Source organism: Schistocerca nitens, chromosome 5 (genome assembly GCF_023898315.1).
Source record: "Schistocerca nitens isolate TAMUIC-IGC-003100 chromosome 5, iqSchNite1.1, whole genome shotgun sequence".
Taxonomy (NCBI): domain Eukaryota; kingdom Metazoa; phylum Arthropoda; class Insecta; order Orthoptera; family Acrididae; genus Schistocerca; species Schistocerca nitens.
Window position 1 is genome coordinate 838,514,130 of NC_064618.1, and position 25,339 is coordinate 838,539,468.

At 40.7% G+C, this 25,339-nt stretch overlaps 1 protein-coding gene across 1 annotated transcript in view; it reads left to right on the forward strand.

Moving 5' to 3' along the window:
• The window catches only part of LOC126260748 (nitric oxide synthase-like protein), a 158,684-nt gene that overhangs the window by 83,682 nt on the left and 49,663 nt on the right, over window positions 1-25,339 (forward strand). The window contains exons 20-21 of the mRNA XM_049958086.1: window positions 1,400-1,569; window positions 7,453-7,663. Coding sequence (XP_049814043.1) covers window positions 1,400-1,569; window positions 7,453-7,663 — 381 coding nt within the window. The remainder of the gene's footprint in view (window positions 1-1,399; window positions 1,570-7,452; window positions 7,664-25,339) is intronic.

The window sequence follows — 25,339 nt, forward strand, 5'->3', positions numbered from 1 at the left end:
TTCCTGAATAAGATAAGATTTGTCCTCTAGCCATCCCTGCTTAGCCATTTTGCACTTCCTGTCGATCTCATTTTTGAGACGTCTGTATTCCTTTTTGCCTGCTTCGTTTACTGCATTTTTATATTTTGTCCTTTCATCAATTAATTTCAATATTTCTTCTGTTACCCAAGGAGTTCTACTAGCCCTCGTCTTTTTACCTACTTGATCCTCTGCTGCCTTCACTACTTCATTCCTCAGAGCTACCCATTCCTCTTCTACTGTACTTCTTTCCCCCATTTCTGTCAATTGTTCCCTTATGCTCTCCCTGAAACTCTGTACAACCTCTGGTTCTTTCAGTTTGTCCAGGTCCCATCTTCTTAAATTTCCACATTTTTGCAGTTTCTTCAGTTTTAACCTACAGTTCATAACCAATAGATTGTGGTCAGAGTCCATATCTGCCCCTGGAAATGTCTTACAATTTAAAACCTGGTTCCTAAATCTCTGTCTTACCATTATATAATCTATCTGATACCTTCTAGTATCTCCAGGATTCTTCCATGTATACAACCTTAAAAACTTGGTTTCTTTCTGTCCTCCCTACACTAAAAAATCAAGTGAAATGGTACTAATAATGCTCATGGTAACTCTCAAATGTCACAAGTTACTTTTAATCTCTGCCAGAGCAGACACTGCACAATGAAAAATGTTCATTGCCCATGTGTGTACACACATGCATGCACACAGATGTTGCATGATAAGATGGTAAGGCAGGAAGATTAGGATTTAATGTGCTGTCAATGAAAAAGCCATAGAGGTTGACTAAACAACTTGTTTATCATCTTGTACAAATGGTTCAAATGGCTCTGAGCACTATGGGACTCAGCTGCTGAGGTCATTAGTCCCCTAGAACTTAGAACTAGTTAAACCTAACTAACCTAAGGACATCACAAACATCCATGCCCGAGGCAGGATTTGAACCTGCGACCGTAGCGGTCTCGCGGTTCCAGACTGCAGCGCCTTTAACCGCACGGCCACTTTGGCTGGCCATCTTGTATAAGCAAATATAAAATAACATAACAAGTGCCTAACTTTCACAGTCCAAACAAATCAGATCCACATATACAGAAAGTCACTGCAGCATACAGTGATTATGTAGATAGCAAATTAGTGAACTAATGAGGAAGAGATCAGTTGATATTATTCTATTTTTCTGTGTCTCAAGTGCCAATGGGATTTTCAACTCTTAAATACCCTTCCTCCTTATCTCACTCTTCTAACTTATTTATCTCATACTGCTGTTTCAGTATTTAAGCTCAACATCAATAATGATGCTGTTTTCATTGCAACAACAGACAAAATAAAGAATAACCATCTAATGTAATTGTTAGTAAAAATGTGAACCTATGGTCCATTATTTTAGGTGCTCTTGAGATGTGGAAACCAGCAAGACATCTCCCACACTGTTCCCTGAGAACTCTTCTCACACGCTTCTTGGATATCACCACACCCCCCACACCAGAGCTGCTGCAGCATTTTGCCAGTATTGCGACTAATGCAGAGGATCAGCAGAACTTGATTCTTCTAGCTAAGGTGACTTAGTTTTAACTTTTGGAGATTTTTTAATTGCTCTTTAAGTTACTCATATGTTTCTAAAATATTGGTCACTGGTATTATATTTAAAATTATTTTAGTGTTCACAGAGGGATAAATGACTGTGTGTGTACAAAAGCTTTTCTTCAACCTACCTTCTAAGATAAGTCATAGGGTCAGTATTGCCATGTGTGTACGTACATTTCTGCGGCACCTAAACTGATCTTTTGCAGTGTCAGTTTCTACCTGTTTTTAAATTGTTCTATAAATAATTTGTCAGTATTTTGCAAAAGTGATTTATGAAATTGATAAACTCTGCTGTCTTTGGAATTAGATTATTACATTCTTCTTGAAGTCTGATGGTATTTTGTCAGTCTCATATTTTACAAAACAGGTGAGAAGTTTTGTCGTGATTGGCTCTCCCAAGGACCTAAATAATTCTGAAAGAATGTCATCATCTCTAGTGGTCTTTTTTGACTTAGGTCTTTCAGTGTTCTTGCAGTATCACATTTCCCAGCTCACCTTCATCAACTTCCTCTTCTCTTACTGTAGTATTACCTTCAAGTTCATTTCCTTTATACAGCCATTCTACACATTTCTTCCATCTTTCAGCTTTCCATTATTTGCTTAGTACTTGTGTCCCACCTGACAAGGGAAAGTCACAACATAATGTTGTACAAATTATATTCATACATAGGATAATTAATAGAGCAACAAAGTATACATACAACATAAAACTGTAGCTGCTACAGACTATTGGAACAGGAGATATCAGTCATCAAAGCTACGATGAGAGTATTGTAGATATGAATGATTTATTACACAAATGGATTATTTCAGACACAGTCAGTAACACTACATTAAACAAACTACAACAGTGTTTACTTACTCGACTACAATAGGCAAAAAATATGCAAGTCAGCAATAACACTATAAACAGCGCAGAGACAGTTCTTGCAGTGTGCACATTTGGTGGAAGCAGGTTGGTCACAGCTCTCAGGGAAACACTCTTCTGTTATTCATTAATTGAAGTGAGCTCCATGAGTAGCAAAAAGAGTGCAGAATAATATGGTGTATTGGAATCCTGAATAAAACCAACCTGCTTTCAGAAGAAAGTGCTGCACTACTTACTCAATGCCCCTTATATTATTGCATTTTCCTGTCTCTTAGCTATAAAATTATCACATAGTTCACAGTTTATCATATCCTGCAGACTCTTTTAATTGATGAATGATGTTTTAGGCTATTTTTCAAAGTTTTGTACCTCAGCCGTGCTCTTTATTTCCCTTTTCAGTACCAACACTGTTGCAATTTTCAGGAGTGGTGTCAAATCAATTGCTAAACCAGGACAACACAGACAGTGAGGATCAACTTTTCCATTTCTTTTCCCTTCGTTGTTTTGCCCACATCTTCTATGTACCAGCCAAATATCCTTCTTGAAACTTTGTTCATTTTCCACAAAATTGCTCGAAGGATAGTTTCAGGCTTATACCAAATGCATACTGTCACTGTATGGCAAGAAGAGTTATCTGCATAGGACACTACTCTCTTGAATTAGCGTACACCACAGCGTCGACAAGTGCAGGGTTTGTCTGATGCCTGACAATTGTCTTAGAAGAGTGTGAGGGCAGGCATGTACATATCAGGTACACAATCCCACAGATCCAGCAGGAAGCTGGTCAGTCATGTTTTCAGCCTGTATCATCTATGGATGCTGGATGTCTCTCATCTTTGTTAAGAGAAATTTGAGGGCTGTGCAGTATCAGTAAGGGAATCTCAGCTTGTTTTACACCCCTACAGTCAGTATTTATCTGATGTGTTTGTCTTTCAAGACAATAAAAGACTATACCTATCTAATGGACACTTTTCTCCATGACGTGTGAATCAACTACATAGTATGGTTTTAGGTATCTGCTGACTTGAACCCACCTGCACAAGCTTAGGACCAATGGAAACTAGCAATGTGTCATTGCAGGAACCCTTCCCATACTCTGGATGATATGAGGAAGGCCACTGTCATACTCCATTCACTATGCCTCACATACTACTCCTCCTACCTCTACCAGTGCCAAATTCTCATTCCATCGGATTGCTGCCTCTCCCTTCTAGCAATCAGCTACCCTTCCATCTAACTCCATTTCTTCCTTTGTCCAACCCATCTAACAACGTGTCAGTCCAGTTGAGCTGCAGAACTGGCACAATTTAATCCACCAGGTACAATTTATTCCACCAAAACAATGAAGCTGTGCAGGTGTACATGTATTCTGTACTAGTAAGTTATAAAAACAACACTTTATGAAAGCTTATCATCATTTGCAGTCTTGGATGTATGTTTACTGGACACTCAATGCCTTAACCTCATGGTGAGTTATTACCTCTATTCCTTCCAATAATTACAGTCTACCCACCCATTATCACAGTATCTTCTACATGTTTTTTTAATACTACATTAATAAGATTCCTCTTGAATCAGTGAAGAACTGAATTATGTTATCTGGTGCAATATTAACAGTATCACATCTGACTTAATAACTGCCTTAATAATTTACCAATCAGCCTTGAATGTGATGGGGTTCTTGAATGTAGTGGTGATTTTTCATTGGTTTCTGTTTTATTTCTGAATGGCATTTCTTCCTTAACTCTTAATGTCCCAGGTGTGGTCTCGCAGACTGTTAGCGTTTATTGTTACTCCATTGCTAATGCATAAGGAAGGGGTAGGAAATCGCAGCATTGTCTAGTTGTTCTTCCTTGAAGCTGTTGTAGTTTCCTTTGACAGTAGTCACTTGAATGTGACAGTGACTGATACTATTACTGCTTCTTTCATGCTAGCGGTCTCTGAGACCGCACCTGGGACTTTGTGGTATGGATTCAGTAGCCAGATCTTTGTCTGCTCAATTTGAGGATTTTGTTTTAAAATGGTTTGAGGACAGTTTACGAAGTGGTGTTAGATTAGATAGTGACAATGCAACAGAAAGTTAAACATAATCCAGAATAGGAACAGTGCAAAATTGAAGACAAATCTGTTTTGCCACTTGTGAATTCCTTGAAAGAAGCAGTTGATCAAATTTATGAAGACAGAAGCATAGAGACTGAACCTTAAGCTAATGGTTCCGCTATAAATATATTTAGTTGAAAAAAATATTGCTGGTCATCGAAGCCTCTTCCAGCGATGGCCAATGTCATTATTTTTCCGCATGTTGGACATAAGGGGGGGGGGGGGGGGGGTGAATGCATTTGTCCTTCCCTTCACAGTTCCTACAGAGATGACACTGAGGTGAGGTGCTTTAATTTTTGGAAGAAGCTTGCAAACACATGGCAACACCACAGATAAAAAATGAGTCAACAACTATGTCACATATCCTGTGAACTTCATGCAGCCATTCACCGCGTTTTGGGTGTAGCAGTATCTAGAGTGAAAGTTGTCATAGAATGATTGGAAAAACACAAAACATGAACCACCTATGACCCAAAAGAGAAGAGAAAGTTGCCTTGTATTCGTCATTGTTGTGAGAGGTCAATCTAACTTTATTTCTCTACAAAACTTTTCAGCAAGTGCAAAGAAAGGAAACTGAGATGGAAACTAAAATCCTGAAAAGTACTAGTGAAATTTTCATTTTCTGAGTGTCTTACGGGAGGTTTTTATGTCTTCATGGTTACATGTATATGAAACAATAAAAATATAGCAAAAATTAAAATTTACTGTGCAGCATATATGAGTTTTCGTAGTATTAACATTATCATGTAATATTATGTTCATTTTGTGCAGTTTTTGTTTAAATGCATTTTTTTGTAAAAGTAAAATTTAAAATTTATTTGGATATATTTTTGTGTGGTATTAATGTAATATTTCAGATAAAAAATTCAACTGATTCACTGAAATTGCTGAATGCAATTTTTATGACTATTTAGATATAGCAGTCTGTCAGATCGCACCTGGGACAAAATGTGTCAAAATCATGACCTGTGAAGCTAAGGGATAACTAAAGGCAGTGAACGCCTTCTACTATACTGATCTTTGAACTTTTAAAAACTCATAAACAAAATTCTTTATCTACTAAAATTTTAGTTTTTCTTTTATGTCTTTCACTGCTAAAAAAACATATCAAAAACAATATTAAAAAATCTTTCAACACATCCACCAATATTTATATGGCAAGACAGGAAAGTGACCAGCACTTTTTTATACATGTGCAAAATTTACCTACTACTGTTATTAAAAATACAAGGAGGGATTCTGACATACTTTGTCAGTTTACAGATGCGATACTACTGTCAACAACAGAGTTCATATTATTAGGGATACCATTCTTTATAATCACTAAACTACAGTGCCCTATACAATCACGAGTATGGAGAACAAATCCAAAACATTACAGAAATGACAGAAAAACAAGACAAACTACTGCCAACAGGGAGCAATAAAGATTTTGGTTTACTATGCTTCTGCCTTATCCAATAATTGTTATCAGCATAAAGGAACTTCTATACTCATATTATCATGGGTCAGTTTACAGATACCAGTAATCTGCTCTTTAATTTTCTAAAAAGTATGCATCAGTTCCAAATGTGAAATCACCTTTGGGTAAATCACTCTAATGACTAGAACAAAGAAGTACCTTAGAGTTATCAAATATATCACTGGTAGTATAGGGACAAGTCTGTTACCAATGACTAAACAGCTATACAGCATCTGAGCCACACTTTGGATAGCTCTGTGTATAATGGAGAAGGGGACATGAAACATATTGTATCCTGCCATTCAAGGATAACTGCATTCTGTGTGTGATAATACCATATACAAACACCACCTCATGGTTTAATCTTTCATAACAACTGACACAATAAATGTAGTAAAGGACACTGCACAAAACAGTGGCAGAAAAATTCATTTGAAGATTTTTTATTTTTTTCTCATTAAAGTTTTCCACAAACTTGCTAATGTAATCTGATATACCATATGCAATCTTTAAATTAACTATATTGTTTAGAATCACCAAAATTCTTTCAGATTTCTGAGATGTACATTCTTTTTGTATAATTATGTATATTTTATCAAAACTACTTACAAATCTTGCTCGCACATAAGACAATCTGACTGTGCAAGAAAATATTTAGACTACAGCTTTATTATAAGGGGCATTCAAAAAGAAACGAGTCGGAGGGATAATTACAGAAACCAGTACCTGTATGAATGTTGAAGCTGGCTGTTGAGACACTTGTCCCACTGTAACACAAGGTGGTGAATGGCTGTCCCATAAAATTCCCAGGGCTGCAATGTGAACCAGATCTGCACATACAGCTGGATGTCATTGTCTGAGGTGAATCGTTCGCCACTCAGAGTCTTTTTAAGGAAACCAAAATGGCATAATCACAGGAGAGAGGTCCAGACTGTATCGAGGGTGGCCGAGAACCTGCCATTTCAATTTTTGCAGGAGTGCTGTGACTGTGTTGGCCATTTGAGGCTTTGAATTGTCATGGAGCAGAATGACCCCATGGCTGAGATTGCCTGGTTGTTTCGATCTGATCACTTTGCGAAGGGTGGTCAAGGTTTGCGATTAATGCTGGGCATTCACTGTTGTCCCATGATGCAGGAAGTGAATCAGAAGGGGGCCATCTTGGTCAAAGTACAACGTCAGCATAACCTTTCCTGCACTCTTGTGGATGACGAAGTCCAGCTGTATGTGTGGAAATGGTTCACATCGCAGACCTGTGAATTTTATCAGACAGCCACTGACTGCCTTGTGTCAAGTGTCTCAACAGCCAAGGTCAATACTTCTAACATACAGGTACTAGTTTCTGTAATTATCCCTCTGGCTCATTTCTTCTTGAACACCCCTTATAGATTTTTTTAGGATGTACAAACAATTAATTTGCTAAACACAGGAACCTACAGCATATGAAAAATGGAGACAATGGCGATTTCCACATTTACTGGAAGTCCTGGAACAATTCCCATCTGTTCACCCATCTGCTGCTGTCTTAGCAGCTCATCTGGATCCACTCCAACCGAGATTCTATAGCATATCATCTTCTCCAGATGTGTATCAAAAAGAAATGCACATAACAGCAGCTGTTGTTGTTTACCGAACACAAGGTATGTACAGAACTGTTTCAACATGTAGAGGTTTAAGAAGTCTCCTGTGGGTACAAAAATTGAGTTGCATAGATGTAACACCACTTCTATCTCATGAACGGTTAAAGATACCAAAATGAGGTCTTCAGAAAATGACAGTATGCAGAACGGCACATGATTTCATTCCTTGTTTACTTTTCTTCACTCTTGTATCAATCGAGATACTGAAGCAAGTATAGTTTTTATTAAATGGGATAATTTAAATTTTTAAAGACATTTGAAAGCTCTTGGAGCGAGGAGTATAGTGATATAGCAATTATTAACATTTCCATTAAATTTTTTGTGACGGTACTTGAGAAATCCACTAAATTGAAAAGGTAAAGTGGTTGAAAAAGGCTCTTGAGGTGTCTCTATTATTGTACCAAACCCTTTGACTGCAGAATCAGTTCAAAATGGATTGTCTATAAATGGCTCTTTTCTACTTCAACACTACTTGCATACAGATATGTATACAAATGGGCAAAACTTATACATGCTACTTGTGTGTGGTAACTGTTAAAAAAATGTTGTATGAACGGTAAACTGATTGGCAGTGTCCGACATGCTAGGCATGTGCATGAATCATTAGGAAACTAGTGTGAATGGGCAGCTTGAACATCACACAGAGGACAAGGAAGAACAGAGTAACTCACAGAGTACATAAAGAAACTGTTCTGGCAATGATGCTTATCGATCTGCATGGTGGCATGGGACATATCATGAAGAAATGTGGGATCAGCCAAGTGAATGGCACATAAATTTAGGATTAACAAATTCCACCCCTTCAACTGTCATTACATCAGCCACTAAAAGGATATGATTTATAAACAATTTTGTGAATGATTCTGGCATTCGAGCAGGATTTGTTTCAATTTTATTTCCCACCTCAATTTTGGAAATATCTTTGCTTTCAGTTCTAATCCCCAGTTCTGATTTTACAACATACCACACTGCCTTTGCTTTGTGTCCATTTGTCAAGATGTAATTATTATCAACCATAGCTTTTGCTGTTTTCACTGCCCTTTTAAATATGCTTTTATACTGTTTGACATAATTAATGAAAACAGGTCCTTTGTTGTATTTCAGTTCCTTGTGCAGTTGCCTTTTTTTCTGCAGGATATTTTTATTCCAGCTATTTGAGACTTTTGTGAGGCATACTCTAAGTGGGAATACTTAATTAAATAAATGTAAAAAATTTCTAGAAATATGAATGCAAATTTCTAGAAATATGAATGCACAGAGATTTGAATACCATCTTGAACTTAGCACTGCACCTCTTATACTTTAGAGCACAATGATTTTAAATTTGCAACAGTAAAATGTCTTTTGCCATTAGTTTTTCTAGTGCTTCATTCATTTGCACTAGTTATTTCAATAAATGGAGCAGAATGGTCTGGAAGTCTTAAGTCTACACCTAACTTCCTAGAACCATCAAATTTATAATTAGTTAAAATACTATCAATGTAGGTTCCTTTATTACTAGTTTCTCTTGTGACCTTCATGAAGTTTCCCTTGAAACCAAATTTTTGGATTAAGTTCATAAACTATACTGTATAACTGGTTTCATTTGATAATTGAATATTGAAATCAGCAGCTATTAAAACCTCTGTCTTTTTATTTTCATTGTTCACTTTCTGTAAAATATCCTTTCACATTTGGTAAAAATAATTTTGCTACTTCTACATTTGGGCTCCTATATATTGATAAAATAACAATGTATTGTTTTTCTAATTCAACTGAGCAGCTTTCAAATACACCTTCTGCATTTAGAAAATTGTAATCATCTTTCATTTTATGCTCTAAATCTGGTGAGTCCTCAGGAAAATACAAAGACAGATCTCTTCCTGATTCTTCCACATTAAAGGAAACTGCAGACTAATGGAAAGATATAGTGCAGGGGTCAATTTGGGTACTTTGGAACAAGATGGTTTAGGTAAAAAGTTTCTACTACATTGTGAATATTTGGAAAAATTTAATCTTTCCACCACTATTAAATTGTTTGACAGATCCATATGGGTGCCATATTGCCTGATGGCAATCAGCACGACAATGTACTTCTCTTTGGAATGGATGCTGTGCCATATAAGGTGAATGCTGCCAATTCACTACAGGAAAATGGTGCATGGGACTCATTTAGCTCATGCCTTACATAGAGTTGCAGAAGAGATTCGTAGCAAATTCAGTGATGTTGACAAATTTATTGAGTGTGTCAAGAAAGGAATTTTTGGAGGCACTTTATGTGTTGCAGCATTTAAGTTGTTAGCTCCAGACATTTTCTTACCACCATCTCCCATTTTGACAAGATGGGGGTCCAGGATTCATGCCTGTAGCTATTATAGCCAGAATTTCAACATTGTGAAAAGCATCATTGAGTCATTCTATAGCAGTGAAGCTGCTTCAATGGGACTAGCCCAAGAATTAATGTCTTATGCTGACATTTCAGGCAAACTTTTGTACATAAAATAAAACTTTAGATTTATTCCTGCAGCCATAACTGCTTTGGTGCAACCTGTAATGCCACTAGTTAAGCAGATACAAAAAGTGAAAAAACACTGCAAATAAATTAAAATCTGTTAGTGGTAAAGTGAGAAAAAAGTGCCAAAGAAAAGGAAAAAGGTATTGCACAAGGGTATGAATTGTGTGTTTTAACTCGGAGCCCATTTGAAAAACACACACACACACACACACACACACAGACACACACACACACACACACACACCTATGTTCGGCCGGCCGGAGTGGCCAAGCGGTTCTAGGCGCTACAGTCTGGAATCGCGCGACCGCTACGGTCGCAGGTTCGAATCCTGCCTTGGGCATGGATGTGTGTGATGTCCTTAGGTTAGTTAGGTTTAAGTAGTTCTAAGTTCTAGGGGACTGATGACCACAGCAGTTAAGTCCCATAGTGCTCAGAGCCATTTGAACCATTTTTTAACTATGTTCTTATGATGTTAACAAAAAGCACATTGCATCTTCAAATTACACAGAGTAGCTCGCTTTTTACGGGCATTTTATTCATAGTCAAATAGTTCAGCATTGTAAACTGACTTACTAATTTATTTTACAACAGAAATTTTACCTCATTTTAATGCTATTAGTATATATATTGTTTATGTCGCTGCGCATATTTTTGTAAATTTTTGGCCATACACCATAATTTTTTGTGCACATTATGGTGACTTTAGATCATTCAATTCCTGGCCTTAGGTATTAGCATCTGTTGTTCCCCGTTTGTGGAACATGTTTTTGATGTGTCTCCTGTTCCTAAATCAAATGATAAAATCATGTATGTTTAGAGACTAATGAAAAACAATTCACAAAGTTCACTTATCTGTCAAAGGATGACTGCAAATGCACCTTGAAGTCAATGGGAAACAGTATGAGCAGAACATTATGTGAAGTGATAAGCTGTTGTTTGTTATGAAAACATATATTTTGTGAGTAATGGGTGCTCACTAAATCACTGTGAGTAAAATATTTGGTTTGTTAACTTGTGTACTGTATATGTTTTGTGGTATACAGACACAAATAGGAATGTCTAAAGAAACAGAACCTCCTGCATAACAGCTGTAAAGCAAAGCATAGATGTAGAGACACGGAGATTCTGAATGAAACACATTTGGCTGTCAATTGGGCAACATGACAAGCCTTCAATGTATGCTGTATCAGAATATTATTGAATGACATGTTATGAAACCTGAAGAAATTCTGGTCATATGTAAATGCTGTTAGTGGTACCAAAGTTGGTATACAGACACCAGCATATGGGACATGGATTGAACTTGAGGGCAGCAAAGCAAAAGCAGAAACATTAAACTCTGTTTCAAATGTTTCTTTACAAGGTAAAATACTGGCATATTGCCCCAGTTTAATTCTGGCACCACTGCAAAGATGAGTGGTGTAGATGTTAGTGTCAGCAGTGTTGAGAAATAGCTGCAATCACTAAAACTGAACAAGACTCCAGCACCTGATGAAATCCCTATGAGATTTGTGGCTGACTTAGCCCCATTTTTAACTATAATGTAGTGTATATCCTTCAAATAAAAAAAAATTGCCAAGTAGTTGGAGGAAAGCACTGGACAAACCCTTCTACAAAAGGGTAGTAGAAGTGATCTACAATATCCAGTAGCCTTGACATCCAGTTTTGGTAGGATCTTAGGACACATTCTGAGCTGAAATGTAGTGAGGTATCTCAATCAGAATAACCTCTTCCATGCCAACTACCTGCAGATCAAAAATTGAGTATAAATTTGAAAACTGAATAAATCATGAAATAATGTAGATAGAGAGGTACAAATTGACACACATGCTTGGAATGACATGGGGTTTTATTAGAACTAAAAAAATACAAATTTTCAAAAAATGTCCGACAGATGGTGCTTCATCTGATCAGAATAGAAATAATTAGCTTAACAAAGTAAGACAAAGCAAAGATGATGATCTTTACAGGAAATGCTCAATATGTCCACCATCATTCCTCAACAATAGCTGTAGTCGAGGAATAATGTTGTGAACAGCACAGTAAAGCATGTCCGGAGTTATGGTGAGGCATTGGCGTCGGATGTTGTCTTTCAGCATCCCTAGAGATGTCAGTTGGTCACGATACACTTGAGACTTCAGGTAACCCCAAAGCCAATAATCGCACGGACTGAGGTCTGAGGACCTGGGAGGCCAAGCATGACGATAATGGCGGCTGAGCACACGATCATCACCAAACGACGCACGCAAGAGATCTTTCACGTGTCTAGCAATATGGGGTGGAGTGCCATCCTGCATAAACATCGTACATTCCAGCAGGCTTTTATCAGCCAGGCTGGGGATGATGCAATTCTCTCTGTGTCATTTCAAGCATGTGTGTCAATTTTTACCGCTCTATCTACATTATTCCGTGGTTTATTAAGTTTTCAAATTTATATTGTCTTTTTGATCACCTGGTAGAATGGATTCTGGAAACATCAACAATGTGAAACCTAACTCGTACTTCGCTCACATGATATCCTGAAAGCCATGGATCAAGGCTATCAAGTAAACCCAGTGTGTCTCAATTTCCAAAAAGCATTTGACTTATTACCTCATCTACATTTACTGTATAATATATGAGCATATAGAGTATCAGATGCAATTTGTGACTGTATAAAGAATTAATTGGTGAGAAGGATGCAGCGTATTATCTTGAATGAAGGGCCATTGACTAATGCAGAAGTAACTTAAGGTGTGCCCCTGGAAAGTGTGCTGGGACCTTTTGCTGTTCAAGTTGCATATTAATGACCTTGGAGACAGTAGTAACCTCAGAATTTTCACTGGCTGACAAAAGCTGCACAAATATTCAGTCAGACCTTGATAAGACTTCTAAGTGTTTCAAAAATTGGCAACATTCTTTAAATGTTCAAAGATGTAAAATTGTGCAATTCACACACTGAAAAAATGTACTGTCCTATGACTGTAGCGTCAACAAGTCACAGTGGGAATCAGTCAACTCATACAAATTCCTGGATGTAACAATTTGCTGACGACCACATAAGCTCAGTCGTTGGTAAAGCAGGTGGCACACTCAGGTTTTAATGATAAATACTACAAAAATTAAATCAGTCTACAAAGGAGACTGCTTACAAATCACCTGTGCAACCCATTCTAGAATATTGCTCAACTGTGTGGGACCGATACAAGATAAGGACTAACAGGAGACACTGAAAGTATACAGAGAGGGGCAGCATGAATGGTCACAGGTTTTTTGACTGATGTGAGAGACTCACTGAAATACTAAAGAAAGTGAACTGTCAGACACTTCAAGATAGATGCAAACTATCCTGAAAAAGCCAACAGTAAAGGTACAATAACTGGCTTTAAAAGATAACTCCAGGAATACAGTACAACCCCATGAGTATCACTCCTGCAGATATCTTGAGGACAAGATTAGATTATTTACAGCATGCACAGAGGCATTTAAACAGTCATTCTTCCCACACTCCGTATTTGAATGCAACAGGAAGATCCAATAAATGCTAAATGCAGCAACAATCCAGGAACAGTATGTGGGACTGGGATTTAGCCTGGGATTTGGCTAGGGATAAGGAAACTTTTTTTACATTGATGCAGATGAAAGGAGCAAGGATCCATGGTGGTGGAAAAAATGCGAAAAATTGCGTAAATAATGTAGAATTAGGCCGATAAATTTTGTTGCATGGGTCATGGAATTCCCCATAATGGCCTTACCATCAAACCACCCATCTCTGGCTGCCACCCCTCCTTCCACAATGACCTCCAATTGTTCAAATTCTGCCAATCCTAAGTCCTCACCAACATAGTCCTTCAAAACTATATCAACCAATCCAGAACCTTCTTGCAGTACCTTCTCTCCATTAGCAAAATTCTCCTGTTGTGCAATCCCAAATTTCTGAAATCCATAACACACACTGAAACTCTTTCCCTGCAGGAACTTGAGCAACATGCACAACGCCACCACACAAAGCTCTCCATCCTGCTCACTTCCTATTTCCGCCTTGGAGTACCACAGTCCACCATTTCTACAACACGCAGCTGGAAAACACTGTCTTGCAGACCTACTACACTTACCCCACCCTCCAAAACTCCCTCCCACCACCACAAAGAATCCAGAACTCAAACAGACCTGCAACACAGTCATGAACCTTCCCTCCAGAAGCCTTGCTGTTGTTGTTGTGGTCTTCAGTCCTGAGACTGGTTTGATGCAGCTCTCCATGCTACCCTATCCTGTGCAAGCTTCTTCATCTTCCAGCACTTACTGCAACCTACATCCTTCTGAATCTGCTTAGTGTATTCATCTCTTGGTCTCCCTCTAGGATTTTTACCCTCCCCGCTGCCCTCCAATGCTAAATTTGTGATCGCTTGATGCCTCAGAATATGTCCTACCAACTGGTCCCATCTTCAGGTCAAGTTGTGCCACAAACTCCTCTTCTCCTCAACTCCATTCAATACTTCCTCATTAGTTATGTGATCTACCCATCTAATCTTCAGCATTCTTCTGTAGCACCACATTTCGAAAGCTTCTATTCTCTTCTTGTCCAAACTATTTATCGTCCGTGTTTAACTTCCATACATGGCTACACTACTCGATGTTAACAAATTTAGTAGCAAAACTCATCTACTACGTTAAGTGTCTCATTTCTTTTCTAATTCCTTCAGCATCACCCGACTTAATTTGACTACATTCCATTATCCTCGTTTTGGGTTTGTTGATGTTCATCTTATATCCTCCTTTCCAGACAATGTCCATTCCGTTCAGCTACTCTTCCAGATCCTTTGCTGTCTCTGACAGAATTACAATGTCATCGGCAAACTTCAAAGTTTTTATTTCTTCTCCATACCTGCTAAGAATTTTTCTTTTGTTTCCTTTACTGCTTGCTCAATATACAGATTGAATAACATCGGGGATAGGCTACAACCCTGTCTCACTCCCTTCCCAACCACTGCTTCCCTTTCATGTCCCTCGACTCTTATAACTGTCATCTGGTTTCTGTACAAATTGAAAATAGCCTTTCGCTCCCTGTATTTTACCCCTGCCACCTGCGGAATTTGAAAGAGAGTATTCCAGTCAACATTGTCAACTTACCCCTAGTGAGATAAGCCTCTACATCTTTACATTTGTCCTCTAGCCATCCCTGCCTAGCCATTTTGCATTTCCTGTCGATCTCATTTTTGAGACGCTTGTATTCCTTTTCACCTGCTTCATTTTCTGCATTTTTATATTTTCTCCTTTCATCAATTAAATTCAATATTTCTTCTGTTACCCAAGGATTTCTACTATCCCTTGTCTTTTTACCTACTTGATCCTCTGCTGCCTTCACTACTTCATCCCTGAGAGCTACCCATTCTTCTTCTACTGTACTATTAAATTTCCTGTCAATTGATCCCTTATGCTCTCCCTGAAACTCTGTACAACCTCTGGTTTAGTCAGTTTATCCAGGTCCCATCTCCTCAAATTCCCACCTTTTTGCAGTTTCTTCAGTTTTAATCTACAGTTTATAACCAACAGATTGTGGTCAGAGTCCACATCTGCCCCTGGAAATGTCTTACAATTTGAAACCTGGTTCCTAAATCTCTGTCTTACTATTATATAATCTATCTGATCCCTTCTAGTATCTCCAGGATTCTTCCATGTATACAACCTTCTTTTATGATTCTTGAACCAAGTGTTAGCTATGATTAAGCTATGCTCTGTGCAAAATTCTACCAGACGGCTTCCTCTTTCATTTCTTACCCCCAATCCATATTCACCTACTATATTTCCTTCTCTCCCTTTTCCTACTCTCAAATTCCAGTCACCCATGACTATTAAATTTTCATCTCCCTTCACTACCTGAATAATTTCTTTTATCTCATCATACATTTCATCAATTTCTTCATCATCTGCAGAGCTAGTAGGCATATAAACTTGTACTACTGTAGTAGGCGTGGTCTTCGTGTCTATCTGGGCCACAATAATGCGTTCACTATGCTGTTTGTAGTAGCTTACCCGCACTCCTATTTTTCTATTCATTATTAAACCTACTCCTGCATTACCCCTATTTGATTTTGTATTTATAACCCTGTATTCACCTGACCAAAAGTCTTGTTCCTCCTGCCACCGAACTTCACTAATTCCCACTATATCTAACTTTAACCTATCCATTTCCCTTTTCAAATTTTCTAACCTACCTGCCCGATTAAGGGATCTGACATTCCACACTCCGACCCGTAGAACGCCAGTTTTCTTTCTCCTGATAACAATGTCCTCTTGAGTAGTTCCCGCCCGGAGAACCGAATGGGGGACTATTTTACCTCCGGAATATTTTACCCAAGAGGACGCCATCATCATTTAACCATACAGTAAAACTGCATGCCCTTGGGAAAAATGACGGCTGTAGTTTCCCCTTGCTTTCAGCCGTTCGCAGTACCAGCACGGCCGTTTTGGTTAGTGTTACAAGGCCAGATCAGTGAATCATCCAGACTGTTGCCCCTGCAACTACTGAAAAGGCTACTGCCCCTCTTCATGAACTACATGTTTGTCTGGCCTGTCAACAGATCCCCTCCGTTGTGGTGGCACCTACAGTATGGCCATCTGTATCGCTGAGGCACGCAAGCCTCCCCACCAACCGCAAGCCCCATAGTTCCCCACAGAAGTATCAGTCCTTTCCAAAGGCCTCACCTTTTGCCTCCCTGTCAAATTCAATCATGCAGGACTTGTTAAAGACCATCTCTCCTTCTCATGGTCCCTACAGTGGAAACACTTTTTCGCCACCAACCAGACTCAACCAAAGACCAATATAGAAACCTTGCCTAACTTACGGTAGTTCTCTGCTGCATCCAACTGTGATCCACCCCACTGCCCCTAAACCACCCTCTGTGAATTTTCCAGAATTTCTTAACCTCAAACCTTGTGTCACCATCATTCGCCAAATCAGTCAACATGCAAACCAATCTTACATTTGCAGAAAGAACTGCAGTCTACCATCTAAAAACTGATCCCAACGTTGTAGTCCTACCTATGGACAATGGATACACCAATGTCGTTTTGAACCACAAGGATTACCTGGCGGAAGGAGCTTGCCAGCTGTCAGATGCTTCCACCAACAAACCTTGTCACAGTAACCCCATTCCAGCAATCCAGAAGGATCTCCAGTCACTACTTAAATCCTTAGGCCCACCCCAGAAGCTCTCCCTGGAGTCCATCTCTCTACTCACACCTACCCCTTCCCACACTCCCACCTTCTACATGCTTCCTAAAGTCCATAAACATAACCACCCAGGACACCCTATTGTGGCCGGTTACTGTGCCCCCACTGAGAGAATCTCTGCTCTCATAGACCAACACCTTCACCCTACTACCCAGAACCTACCCTCCTCTATAAAAGATACCAATCATTTCCTCCATCGACTCTCCACAGTTCCTGACCCTTTACCACACAGTGCCCTGCTTGTCACTATTGATGCCACCTCCCTGTATACTAACATTCCTAATGCCCAAGGCCTTACGGCCTTTGAACACTATCTTTACCAATGCCTGATGGATTCCAAACCAACAATGTCCTTTCTAGTCGTCATGACCAACTATATCCTCACCCACAATTATTTCTCCTTTGAAGGCATTACCTACACACAAATCCAGGATACGGCTATGGGCACCCGCATGGCACCATCCTATGCCAGCCTATTCATGGGCCATTTAGAGAAATCATTCCTAAAAACCCCCTCACCTGGTTCACATTCATTTATGACATCTTTGCTATCTGGACCACAGGTGAGGACACCCTATCCACATTCCACCAGAACCTCGGTGAGGATACCCTATCCACATTCCTCCAGAACCTCAACAACTTCACCCCCATTTGCTTCACCTGGTCCTACTGAACCCAACAGGCCACCTTTCTAGATGCTGACCTAGACTTCAAAGATGGCTACATCAGTACCTCCATCCACATCAAACCTACGAACCACCAGTAATACCCCCACTCTGACAGCTGCCACCCATTTCATACCAAGAAGTCCTTCCCATACAGCCCAGTCAACCATGGTAGGCGCAGCTGTAGTGACGGGCAGTCCCTCTGGAAATATACCAAGGGTCTCACTGAAGACTTCACTGACCATAATTATCCTCCCAATCTTGTACAAAAACAAATCTCCCATGCCTTATCTTTCCAGTCTCCCACCACCTCCCAAAGTCCCACCATCTGGCCACAGAGGAGCATTCCCCTCGTAACTCAACACCACCCAGGACTGGAGCAACTGAATTACATTCTCTGCCAGGGCTTCAATTACCTCTTGTGGTGCCCTGAAATGAGAAATGTCCTGCCCACTATCCTTCCCACCCCTCCTACAGAGGTATTCAGCCATCCATCGAACTGACACAATCTACTCGTCCATCCTTACACAATCCCTGCTCCCAATCCCTTACCCCATGGCTCACACCCCTGTAATAGACCTAGATGCAAGACCTGCCCCATACATCCTCCCACCACCACATACTCCAGTCCAGTCAATAACATCACCATCCCATCAAAGGCAGGGCTACCTGTGAAACCAGTCATGTGGTCTATAAGCTAAGCTACAAACTCTGTGCTGCATTCTGTGTAGGCTTGACAACCAACAAGCTGCCTGTCTGCATGAATGATCACTGACAAACTGTGGCCAAGAAACAAGTGGACCACCCTGTTGGTGAACGTGCTGCCAAACATGATATCTTTCATTTCAACGACTGCTTCGCAGCCTGTGCCATATAGATCCTTCCCACCAACAAAAGCTTTTCTGAAATGTGCACGTGGGAACTTTCCCTGCAATGCATCTTAACACTTCCAAAACCCACCTGGCCTCACTGTCACTGCCCTCACCTATCCAGCCCCTTCCCTGTTCCCATTCCAGCACTACACAGCTGCCATCCCACCACCACATCCAGTCATTTTATTTCTCTCCTTTTCTGATACTTCCCCCCCCCCCACTCCCCCCAGCCCTCTGTCTAACCTGCAGTACTTCATTGTCCGCCACCCCCACCACCATACTATACCTCCCCCTCGCTGCCCCAGCCTCCTCCTCACCCTCACCCAGTGGTGCTGCTGCTCGCAATGTGGTTTCTGTTGCCTGAGACTGCGGTTGTGTGTGTGTGTGTGTGTGTGTATTGTTGACAAATGCCAATGGCCAAAAGCTTTAACTGTGAAAGTCTTTTTTTTTGTGCCTACTGCGGGTGAGTAGCAACTTCCCTTCTCATAACATTGTTACATTCCATCCTGGATTTTCCTCTACTTGCATCAGTTATTGTAGTTGACACAGTAGTTAAGGGCAGCCATGGTAGTCTAGCAGGTAGAACACTAGACTTCCCCAGCATCCCCAGATCCACTTAGCCTGCTCTAAAAATGAATACCACAAATCTTTTCTGGGATTGAAAGCTGGTCAGGATGGGGTGCCTGCCACCCCTACCTCTCCTTGTACTGTGGTCAACAGGCTACACTCCATCTGCGCTCAGACCAAGTGTCCAGTCATTGGCTTGGACCTCAGACTTTACTTTTTATAAGAATTAAAAGGTAAAATTATGTACCCTTCTGGGCAGACTTTACCTTTTGTAAGAATTAAAAGGTAAAATAATGTGCAATTCTGCATACCACCATCTGCCAAAACCCCAATGTTGCGAGCAATAAAAGGGGTGTTACTTCTCACAATGTATACTATACAGCGAAATTGATACATGAATGTAATTTTCAAGAGAAGGTTAGAAATTCTTAAATAAGATGAACTTCATGAATAGTTAATACAAGTAACCTTTCTTTGATTTTCATGTGATGTGATGTGTGCTGTTGAACATCCCATTTTCTATCAGCCTGTGTGTTATCTACTGGCTCAATTTCACAGAGTATGTTGGAGGTGACAGCAGAGGAGGGATGGTGAAACTGTGACAGACATACCCTTTCTGGAACGTGTGTGATATAAAACATAACTGAATTATTCTTCAGAAAATCTTGCGTTGACACAGTAATCCATTGGGAGGGCGTATTTTACGGGTAACTGTTCTGGCATCTGTGTAGCTAATTATAAGAATTTCCATGCTGGAGATGAACTTGATAGTGTGCATGTAAAAATGCTGCAACACTTCCATGCTTCATTTTTCATTTATTTACTCAGGTGCCCACACATTATTCACCCACTTGAAATTTCACATAATGGACAAATAAGAATGGACAGTTCTCCAACTGATGTGGCACAAATTGTAGAGAATAAACATCTCTAATTTTTTTGGCAGAACATATTTCAATCTACATAAGAAAAGTATCTGACTGATGGAATAATATGACAGGATAATCCTTTGACAACGTATATAAACCATTTGAATATTGTTCTGTAGGATATATACCTATAACATTTAGGAAGAGTTAACCTGCTTTGCCAGGATTGGCACTAGTCACACTTTTCTTTGGAATTGTTAGAACAATGCACCATGGTTACACTTTGAGTTATTCACTGTGGCAGTGTTAGAGCTCGGTAGCTTCAGCACTTTGGAAACTGTGCACAAAAGCATGTAGATATTCTAACAAGTTAAGAAGCAAAGTACAAGGCATAAAATGCAAGGCTAAAAAGGAATTATTTAGGAATAAAAGAAACAACTTGCTGAAGGCAGAAGCGCTGCGTCGTCGACAGGTACACAAACAAAAGGTACAGAGTTTTACTTTGCTACCTTTTGGAATGAAATTCCTTTTTCCAGCTTGTAGGAGAAACACACACACACACACACACACACACACACACACACACACACACACACACACACACACACATACCACACACACACACACACACACACACACGCACACACCTGCCTCCCTACTTTGTGCTCAGTCGACTGTCAATGCTTTCCTGGCCCACAGTGAGTGCACTGGGATGAGATGGGGGTGCAGGGTGAGGGACAGAGAGAGGTGGGAGGCAGGGACGAGGTTGGGGGAAGGCATCTAGCAGCTTTTGGGAGAGTGGGGAGCCATCTGTGGGCTAGCTAGGGGTGCTCCTAGGTGAAGGTGTCCAACAACTGGTGGAGGCCCTCTGCCAGGTAGTCACTCAGTTCACAGTGGTGGAACCTTTGTCTGCTGGGGGGTTATCAGGTCCGCCAAAAGTGACCCCATCCCAGAAGTCCAACGAAACCTCCAATCCCTGCTAAAATCATTAAGTCCTTCCCATAACCTCTCCGCTGAATCCATCTCCCAAATCACCCCAACAACAGTCCACCCACTCACCTTCTCCATGTTCCAGAAAACCCACTAACCTGACAATCCTGGGCACTCTATTGTGGCTGGTTACAGTGCCCATAACAAAAGAATCTCAGCCCTTGTTGACCAACATCTGCAACCAATTGGCCAAAACCTAGCCTCCCACATTAAAGATACCAACCACTTTCTGGAACAGCTCTCCACTATCCCCACACCCTTACCTCCCAGGTTCCTATTGATCACTGTAGATGCAACCTCCTTATACGCCAACATCCCTCATGCCCATGGCCTTTCTGCGATTGAACACTACCTCTCCCAAACACACCACTTCATTCCTCATACACCTTGCCAACTACATCATAACCCATACTTACTTCACCTTTGAAGGGAAGGTATACAAAAAAATTCGTGGCACAGTCATGGGTGCCTGCATGGCACCCTCCTATGCCAACCTCTTCGTGGGCCACCTAGAGGACATATTCCTAGCTTCCTCAAACCCTAAACCCTGGTCTGATTCATTCATGACACCTTTATAATCTCGACCTATGGCCAGGGCACCTTATCTTCATTCCTCCACAATCTCAACACCTTCTCTCCAATCTACTTCATCTAGTCCTCCTCAAGCCATTGTGCCACCTTCCTGGATGTCGATCTCCTCCTCTCAGATGGTTCCATCCCAACCTCGGTCCACATCAAACCCACCAATACCAATAGTACCTGCACTTTTACAGCTGCCACCTCTTCCAAACCAAAAAATCGCTCCCATACAGCTTGGCCTCATGAAGGCCTTCGCAGACTGGCAATACCATTCAGATCTAATATACAAACAGATCACCCATGCCATATCCCCGCACACCCGATCCTCAGATCCATCACAAGAACCAACCACACAGAAGTGCGCCACCCCCATTCTGTCACCCAATACCACCTGGGACTGGATGACTGAACTGTGTCCTTCGTCAGGGCTTTGATTATCTATCATCAGGCCCTGATATGAGGGGCATCCTACCCAAGGTACTTCCATTCCCTCACAAAATGGTGTTCCATCACCCACCCAACGTCCACAACATCCTAGTCCATCCCTATGCTACTCCCATCCCCAATCACCTGCCACAGTGATCATACCCTTGTGGAAGACACAGATGCAAGACCTGCCAAATCCACCCACCCAGCACCTCCTGCTCCAGTCCTGTCACAGTCTTATCTTACCCAATCAGATACCGGGTCACCTGTGAAAAAAGCCTTGTTATATACCAGTTCCACTGCAACCACTGCACAGTATTTTACATTGGTATTACAACCAACCAGCTGTCAACCAAAATGAATGGCCTCCACCAAACTGTTGCCAAAAACAAAATGGACCAGCAAGTGGCATAACATGCAGCAAACACAACAGATGGGATTTCAAAGGCTGCTTCACAACCCGTGCCATCTGGATCCTCCCTACTACCACCAGCTTCTCTGAGCTGCACAGATGGAAGCTATCCTTACAGCACATCCTCAATCCTGTAACCTCCCAGGCCTAAACCTAAGGTAACTTGCTGTTCCCCATCCCCACATGATTTGTGTGTGTGTGTGTGTGTGTGTGTGTGTGTGTGTGTGTGTGTACAGACACCATCCCCTGTCCCAGTACCCTTTCCAATTCGTGTCAGCTAGTTGTGTACTGCCACCTCATGCCCTACTCTGTGAAATCGTGTGCCCAGCCATCTGCAGCATGGTCCCTCTACCTGCACCCCTGGGTAGCCCACAGACAGCTCCTCACTCTCCCACAAGCTGCTAGAGGCTTCCCCCAACACCCTCCCTGCCTCCTGCCTCTCTCCATCCCTCACCACACCCCACCTCACCTCACTACACTCACTGTGGACCAGGAAAGAGCTGGCAATCGACTGAGCACCAAAAGCTAGCAAAGCGAAGCTCTGTACCTTATGTTTGTGTACCTGTCGATGATGCAGCACATCTGCCTTCGGTGAGTCATCTCCTTTGTACCTAAATAATTCGTAATTCTCAACTTTCTGTAAACTATTAAGACTAAAAAGGAAAAAGTTAAGATGACCAAGAAGATGTTATTGCTACAAACAGTCATGAGAGGCAATGTAAGAACTGCTATGTAAGACTGTGGGATATGATTAAAAGATAACTAGATTTTTGAAGCTAAATACAGGACTCAGTGATGTCACCTGTGATTTGGGTTCCTTGGGGAAGAATCTTGGGAAAGAAGATAATGTAATGATGATAGGAGGCTGAGGCAACGATTTGGATTGAAACACCAATCATTCATTTACATCACTATGCTGCAGTCTACATCCAAGTGCTTGGCAGAGTGTTCGCAGAACCATTTTTGAACTATTTCCCGACCGTGCCACTTTCAATTAGCATGTGGGAAGAATCAAGAACTAATTATTTCCTACAAGCTCCAGTTCCTCTCATTTTATTTCCATGGTTCTTTCTCCGTTAGTATGTGGAAGTTGAAATTTTCTGCATTCGGAAAATTGGTGATTGAAATTTTGTGATAATATCTCACTGCAATGAAAAACACCTTTGATTTAATGAGTGCCATCCTAGTTCGCATCTCAGATTTTTGACATTCTCTCTCCTTTTTATGATAATAGAAAATGAGCTGCCTTCTTTGAATTTTTTTGATGTTCTCAGATCTGTCCTACCTGCTAAGGGACCCCATAGTGTGCAGGAATACTCTAGCAGTGGATGGACAAGTGTTGTGTAGGTGGTCCGTTTATAAATTTGTTGCACCATGTAAGTGTTCTGTAAATAAAACACAGCCTTTGGTGCACCTTCCCCACAACATTTTCTATGTGATGGTCCCAACTTAAGTTGTTTATAATTGTAACCCCTGCATATTTAGTTGAATCAACAACCTTTAAATTAGTATTGTTTATTGTGTAACAGAAATTTAATCAATGCTGCAATTCAGCAGTATCAATGTGGAAGGCCTTGCCTTTTTTATTCTTCGGGGAAAACTGCTCCTTTTTGGCTATAGCATATAATGTAATTTGTACTGATCTGACAACTTTACTAAATGGTAAATTACTGCATCATCTGCAAACAATTTAAAGAGGGCTGTTCACATTGTCTCCCAAATTATTTATACACATTATAAACAGCAGAGACCATACAATAATTTCTTGGGGAATTATAGATATCACTTCTGTTGCACTCTCTGATTTCCTTTGTGCCATGAAATTAAAAATTCAGCTGCACAACTGAGACAATGCTCCATAGGTGTGGGGTAGTGGAGATGAAGAACAATAGGATTACTGGTGTCTTACACAGGGATGTATTACTGGTGTCTTACACAGGGATGTGATCCCTGTGGCGAGAGGTTAAGATCAGGTTGCATACGGACGAACCAACATGTTGTGTAGGAGGGGTGGGAAAGATCACAGGTAGGATATCCCTCATTTCCAGGCATGATCTTAGAGAATCAAAAATCTGGTGAAGGACATAGTTCAGTTGCTCTCCAGTCCTGGCTGATTGGGAAAGGGTGAGGCTCCTTTTTGGCTGATTCTTAAAGGTAGCAGGAGAATTAGTGGTGTGTAATGATATGGCATGGGAAATCTGTTTGCTGACTACGTTTGAGGAGTTGTGCCTCTCTGTGAAGGCCTTTGAGACCTTCAGCATACTAAGCAAGGGGATCTTCATCACTATAGGTACGCCATTCCCAGGTGGCCGTGGTGTAAGTAACTCATTTTTTGGTGTGAAAGGAGTGACAGCTGTGAAAATGCAGGTACTGTTGGTTGTTAGCATGCTCAATATGGACAAAGAAATACGTAGAACCATCACAGAGGTGGAGATCAACATCAAGGAAGTGGCCATGTTGGGTTCGAAAGGACCACACAAAACAGGTGGGAGAGGAAGTGTTGAGGTTGTGGAGAGATCAGGATAGGGTGTCTATGCCCTGAGTCCAGTTCATGAACACATCATCAGTGTATCTGGACCAGACAAGAG